Raw genomic sequence first — 7,324 nt, forward strand, 5'->3', positions numbered from 1 at the left:
GGAATCTACCCAGCTCAGCTCCGCTGCTCAGCTCGGCAGGCATTGTTTGAGGTACTTCAATTGACATGGAGGAGGTGTTTGCAGAATTCCAGGTGGAATATTTCTGAAGGGCTAGATTCCCATTTTGATTTATATGTGTAGGTGATGGGGCCCCATACTTCGCTTCCGTAGAGTAGGATTGGGGTGATGACACTGTCAAAGACTTTCAGCCAGACCTGGTTTGAGGTGGTACAGTTCTGTTTCCTGATGGTATAGAACATTCGGCATGCTTTGGCTTTTAGGGCCTCTATGGCCCGGTTCACATTAGCGGTTGCTATCCGGAATCGCCGTGCCGGAGCCGTGCCGGAGCCGGACCGCATGCGGACCGGACGAAACGGACGCACGGCATAGCAATGAAAGTCTATGCGACCGTTCACATGCGTCCGTTTCGTCCGGACCGGAGCCAGACCGGATCCGGACTCCGGCGTCCGTTCCAACATGCGCTATTTTTTGGTCCGGCTGGTCCGGCTGACGTATCCGGACCGGAGCCGGAATGTTGCATCCGGCCAATGGAAACCAATGAGAACCGGAGAGCGCACAACACACTGGCTATAAAAACCGGATGTTATAACACACTTCCTATGCTGACTCTATGGTATGGTGGCCATTTTGGATGGGGACCACATGGCACCAGCGTTCACAGAGTGGAGCAGCAGTGACTTCATGCTGGAGCTGTTTGGCAGCAACATGTCTGACGATATGTCTGATAACGAGGGGGTGAGGCCCTACACATCAGAAGACCTCATCCTACAGGTGCAGCAGGTACCAGCCCTGTGGGACAAGGGGGATGCGGACCACAGCAACATCAAAAAATGCAGAGGCCTGTGGAAAAAAATTGCCAAGCTGTATGTGGAGGACTTTGAGCACTTGAGCAAGAGACAGCAAGGCACAGAGGGTATGTTGACTAGAAGTTTTTGGGGGGGGCTTGTGGTTTAGCTTGTGATGTATTCCACTTTTGCTATGGATTTGTGTCACCCACGTGTTGCCCACCCACCCGTGGCCCACCCACCTGTTCCCCACCCACCTGTACCCCACCTGTGATGTATCCCACCCACCTGTGATGTATCCCACCCACCTGTACCCCACCTGTGATGTATCCCACCCACCTGTACCCCACCTGTGATGTATCCCACCCACCTGCGATGTATCCCACCCACCTGTACCCCACCTGTGATGTATCCCACCCACCTGTACCCCACCTGTGATGTATCCCACCCACCTGCGATGTATCCCACCCACCTGTGATGTATCCCACCCACCTGTACCCCACCTGTGATGTATCCCACCCACCTGTACCCCACCTGTGATGTATCCCACCCACCTGTACCCCACCTGTGCTGTATCCCACCCACCTGTACCCCACCTGTGATGTATCCCACCCACCTGTGATGTATCCCACCCACCTGTGATGTATCCCACCCACCTGTACCCCACCTGTGATGTATCCCACCCACCTGTACCCCACCTGTGATGTATCCCACCCACCTGTACCCCACCTGTGCTGTATCCCACCCACCTGTACCCCACCTGTGATGTATCCCACCCACCTGTGATGTATCCCACCCACCTGTGATGTCTCCCACCCACCTGTGATGTATCCCACCCACCTGTACCCCACCTGTGATGTATCCCACCCACCTGTACCCCACCTGTGCTGTATCCCACCCACCTGTACCCCACCTGTGATGTATCCCACCCACCTGTGATGTATCCCACCCACCTGTACCCCACCTGTGATGTACCCCACCTGTGCTGTATCCCACTCACCTTTGATGTATCCCACCCACCTGTGATGTCTCCCACCCACCTGCGATGTACCCCACCTGTGCACATAAAACATACACAATGACCAATTATTAAACATCAATTTATTGTAAAAAATTAAGACATTTAAAATCACTTAAAAACTTGAAACTCCAAAATAAACACATTTCAACAAAACATATTAAAAACCAAACATTCACCCTCGTCCTGGGGGTGTGGTAAAATAAAGTCTCAGTTGGTCCCTGTTCCGCAGTGACACTACCCTTGGCCTGGTTGCATACCTCCGCAGGGGCATTAGTGGAAGCACATTCGGGGGTTCCGGAGTCTCTCTTTCCTCCTGCCACACAAAGTTGTGGAGGATGCATGCTGCCTTCACCACGACAACTGCGTTGCCCGGTTTCAGCAGCATGGGCGTGTGGAACACCCTCCACTTTGACACCAGGATCCCAAATGTGCACTCCACCATTCTCCTTGCACGGCTCAACTGAGCATTGAAGTGTAGCTGGCTGGCATCAAGTCCCCTGTCTGGGTACGGACGCATTACATGGTCGGACAGGGCGAAGGCCTCGTCCCCCACAAACACATAGGGGTAGGCCGGTGCCCTTGTCCCAGGCCAGGGTCTGTCACGGGGGAGACGCAGTCTGCCTTCCTCCATAAGCCGGCAAAGGGTCGTACGCTGGAAAATTCCAGAGTCATTGGAACTACCGTACGACCCCACGTCCACGTACACAAACTTGTAGTCCGCATCTGCCACTGCCATTAGAACAATGCTGAAGTATTTTTTATAGTTGAAATAATGGCTGCCACTCCCCACGGGTTTCTGAATCCGGATGTGTTTCCCATCCAGTGCGCCAACACAATTAGGAAACTTGCACTCGGTCCAGAAGCCCTGGGCGATCTCCTCCCATTTCGTGGTGTCCGGCACAGGCATGTATCTGGCCCTCAGTCGCGTCCAAAGGATCCTCGAAGTCCTCACGACGATGCCTGCCACCGTGCTCTTCCCAATACGAAATGTGACATGTAGCGATGTATATGTTTGTCCAGTTCCGATGTACCTACAAGAGAAATAATCGAAATCAATTTTTCATGTCGTTACAGGAGAAAGGTTCAAGACAAGGTGGCGCAATATACGTGATGCATACGTGAAATGGCTACGGAAGAAAAAACTTGCCGAACGAAGTGGCAGTGGCGGGGGAAAGCGACAAAAAGACTACCAATTTGCCAAGCAATTGTCTTTCATCAATGCAAGCCTGGAACCTAGACTGTAAGTACCACTACTGTGGGCAGGAACTGAGAGCTCATTTTAGCAGACAACTACCATGACTTCGGCCATGTATTGCTATAAACTGGCCTCAATTCCCATGGCTAGCGAACTTTTCTCACAAGCTTTATCAAATGTTTGGTAGAAACGGTTGATAAAGTGTTTGCTAGTGTTTGCTAGCTCTGTGAATTGACGCCACATGCTGTTTGGCACACCAATAAATATTGTTTTTATCTACAGGACTGAAGACAATTTGGAGCAAGAGGAACCGACCCAGGAGGCACGGTTCAGCAGTGAGGAGAGCTTGGTGGATGATGACGTCGCCGATGTAACCTATGTCCCCGAGGAGAGGAGTAGGAGGAGGGAGTCCTTAGCTATCCCAGCTCTCTCCTTTGATGTTGACTTGGGAGAAGAGAGCTTGGATGTTGAGGTTGCAGGACCGAGTGTGGATGAAGCTGCACCTCCACAATCGACCGCTATGGAAGCTCCCGGGGAACAAGAACAAAGTGAGGAGCACCGAGAGACTGCAGCACAACCAGCGCGCAGGGCAACCCCGACACAGGCCAGAGGACGGGAAGATGCTGCCACACCACCAGTGAGGACCACCACACCAGTGAGGCGTCGAGGTACCCTCCCCCCAACAAGGAGAGAGACAGAGTCCAAGATGTCCGGGGCTGTCTCCGGACTTCTCGGGATTCTTCAGAGCCACCAAACTCTCATAACCCGGCAGTTGCAAGATGAGGACAGGGGCCATATCATGGAGCAGTACAAGTCCCACATCACTTCACTGCAATGTGAGCTCGACGCTGTACATGGGCACTACAGGGACGAGCTTAAAATGATGCATGAGATGCACAGAGGAGAAATCGACCAACTGCGTGCGCAGCATCATCAGTCGGTGGGCCAGCTGCAGAACATGATGCAGCAAATGCATCAACAAAGCAAGGAACTACTGAAATTGCAGGCACACCCGTGTTTTCACACTGTGATGTCTCTAATACCATATTTGGAAAAGGTGCCTTCCCAAAACTTGATGGCGTGCCATTCCACTTTGCTGGAGGTGATCAAACAGCACATGGACACGCCATTATTGCAACCACCAATTTTTAGACCCCCACAACCAACAGCGGTGCCCACCTGGCAATCATCACAGATGTACACCGGCTACAGAGGCAGTCAATATGGGCCACCGCTGTCAGGGTCCAGCTCATCCACGACCAGCACCCAAGAGAGTCCAGATTTCCAGGCAGCAACTCCCACCTTTTCTAGTAGTGGTGCCGATACAATTTGAAAAAAAAAGTCAAATTGTTCCTGGACATGCTCCTCTGAATACCTCCGATCCTCGGAGTAAGGATACCATCACAGGGCTTTTTAGCCCAACCTTTTCCCTGCCCCATCTCCTTCAACCAAGGTTCAGAGGTGTTCAGATGACCATGTCAGGGAACTTTTGGTTTTGCTGGACTTGAACTTTAGGGCCTGGTGTCCCCGAAAGACACTACCTGGGTCACAACCTTGTGCCTGTTGCACTGCACCTGTAGTCCTGCACCTGTGCCTTTGATTCCTCTTGTTCCTTACTTTGTTGTTCCTAATCACTTGCACAAGACCCTTGGAGCCATGGGTGAAGGATACCTTCACTGGTCGGTGAGAGGCCTAGCCTTTTCACTGACCTGTGTCCTTCATCCATGGCTCAGAGGGTCCTGTGCCAGTGGTTAGGTTTTTGAAGCACTAATAATTTAGGGCCTTTTGTCCCCAAAAGACACTACCTGTAGTCCTGCTCCTCTGCCATCGGTTCCTCTTGCTCCTCACTTTGTTCTTGTTCCTAATCACTTGCACAAGACCCTTGGAGCCATGGATGAAGGACACCTTGACTGGTCGGTGAGAGGCCTAGCCTTTTCACTGACCTGTGTCCTTCATCCATGGCTCAGAGGGTCATGTGCCAGTGGTTAGGTTTTTAAAGCACTTAAATTTTAGGGCCTGGTGTCCCCGAAAGACACTACCTGGGTCACAACCTTGTGCCTGTTGCACTGCACCTGTAGTCATGCACCTCTGCCATCGGTTCCTCTTGCTCCTCACTTTGTTCTTGTTCCTAACCACTTGCACAAGACCCTTTGAACCATGGATGAAGGACACCTTGACTGGTCGGTGAGAGGCCTAGCCTTTTCACTGACCTGTGTCCTTCATCCATGGCTCAGAGGGTCCTGTGCCAGTGGTTAGGTTTTTAAAGCACTTCAATTTTAGGGCCTGGTGTCCCCGAAAGACACTACCTGGGTCACAACCTTGTGCCTGTTGCACTGCACCTGTAGTCATGCACCTCTGCCATCGGTTCCTCTTGCTCCTCACTTTGTTCTTGTTCCTAACCACTTGCACAAGACCCTTTGAACCATGGATGAAGGACACCTTGACTGGTCGGTGAGAGGCCTAGCCTTTTCACTGACCTGTGTCCTTCATCCATGGCTCAGAGGGTCCTGTGCCAGTGGTTAGGTTTTTAAAGCACTTCAATTTTAGGGCCTGGTGTCCCCGAAAGACACTACCTGGGTCACAACCTTGTGCCTGTTGCACTGCACCTGTAGTCATGCACCTCTGCCATCGGTTCCTCTTGCTCCTCACTTTGTTCTTGTTCCTAACCACTTGCACAAGACCCTTGAAACCATGGATGAAGGACACCTACACTGGTCGGTGAGAGGCCTAGCCTTTTCACTGACCTGTGTCCTTCATCCATGGCTCAGAGGGTCCTGTGCCAGTGGTTAGGTTTTTGAAGCACTAATAATTTAGGGCCTTTTGTCCCCAAAAGACACTACCTGTAGTCCTGCTCCTCTGCCATCGGTTCCTCTTGCTCCTCACTTTGTTCTTGTTCCTAATCACTTGCACAAGACCCTTGGAGCCATGGATGAAGGACACCTTGACTGGTCGGTGAGAGGCCTAGCCTTTTCACTGACCTGTGTCCTTCATCCATGGCTCAGAGGGTCATGTGCCAGTGGTTAGGTTTTTAAAGCACTTCAATTTTAGGGCCTGGTGTCCCCGAAAGACACTACCTGGGTCACAACCTTGTGCCTGTTGCACTGCACCTGTAGTCATGCACCTCTGCCATCGGTTCCTCTTGCTCCTCACTTTGTTCTTGTTCCTAACCACTTGCACAAGACCCTTTGAACCATGGATGAAGGACACCTTGACTGGTCGGTGAGAGGCCTAGCCTTTTCACTGACCTGTGTCCTTCATCCATGGCTCAGAGGGTCCTGTGCCAGTGGTTAGGTTTTTAAAGCACTTCAATTTTAGGGCCTGGTGTCCCCGAAAGACACTACCTGGGTCACAACCTTGTGCCTGTTGCACTGCACCTGTAGTCATGCACCTCTGCCATCGGTTCCTCTTGCTCCTCACTTTGTTCTTGTTCCTAACCACTTGCACAAGACCCTTTGAACCATGGATGAAGGACACCTTGACTGGTCGGTGAGAGGCCTAGCCTTTTCACTGACCTGTGTCCTTCATCCATGGCTCAGAGGGTCCTGTGCCAGTGGTTAGGTTTTTAAAGCACTTCAATTTTAGGGTCTGGTGTCCCCGAAAGACACTACCTGGGTCACAACCTTGTGCCTGTTGCACTGCACCTGTAGTCATGCACCTCTGCCATCAGTTCCTCTTGCTCCTCACTTTGTTCTTGTTCCTAACCACTTGCACAAGACCCTTGAAACCATGGATGAAGGACACCTACACTGGTCGGTGAGAGGCCTAGCCTTTTCACTGACCTGTGTCCTTCATCCATGGCTCAGAGGGTCCTGTGCCAGTGGTTAGGTTTTTAAGGCACTAATAATTTAGGGCCTTTTGTCCCCAAAAGACACTACCTGTAGTCCTGCTCCTCTGCCATCGGTTCCTCTTGCTCCTCACTTTGTTCTTGTTCCTAATCACTTGCACAAGACCCTTGGAGCCATGGATGAAGGACACCTTGACTGGTCGATGAGAGGCCTAGCCTTTTCACTGACCTGTGTCCTTCATCCATGGCTCAGAGGGTCCTGTGCCAGTGGTTAGGTTTTTGAAGCACTTCAATTTATTAGGGCCTGGTGTCCCCGAAAGACACTTGGGCAGCTATGCCCTGCAACTCTTCCAGCACAAAGTTGGTGGTTGGTGTTCCTTAAAACTGACCGGGCTATACCATAGATATGTTATTTTTTTGTCTTCCATGTTGGAAGAATGTTTCCATGTTGGAAAGTGGTTGTTTTTGCAATAAAAAAATTTGTTTTTACATACCTCAGTGTGATGAGTAGTTGTTCT

General features: G+C 51.3%; 1 protein-coding gene across 1 annotated transcript; it reads left to right on the top strand.

Annotated features, from left to right (window-relative positions):
• The first annotated feature begins 3,010 nt into the window (after window positions 1-3,010).
• On the top strand, window positions 3,011-4,452 carry LOC137517562 (uncharacterized). Its single transcript, XM_068234565.1, has 2 exons — window positions 3,011-3,067; window positions 3,305-4,452. The coding sequence occupies exon 2, from the start codon at window positions 3,543-3,545 to the stop codon at window positions 4,353-4,355; it is 813 nt and encodes a 270-aa protein (XP_068090666.1). The 5' UTR covers window positions 3,011-3,067; window positions 3,305-3,542; the 3' UTR covers window positions 4,356-4,452.
• Window positions 4,453-7,324: the final 2,872 nt, after the last annotated feature.

Source organism: Hyperolius riggenbachi, chromosome 5 (genome assembly GCF_040937935.1).
Source record: "Hyperolius riggenbachi isolate aHypRig1 chromosome 5, aHypRig1.pri, whole genome shotgun sequence".
NCBI classification, from domain to species: Eukaryota; Metazoa; Chordata; class Amphibia; order Anura; family Hyperoliidae; genus Hyperolius; species Hyperolius riggenbachi.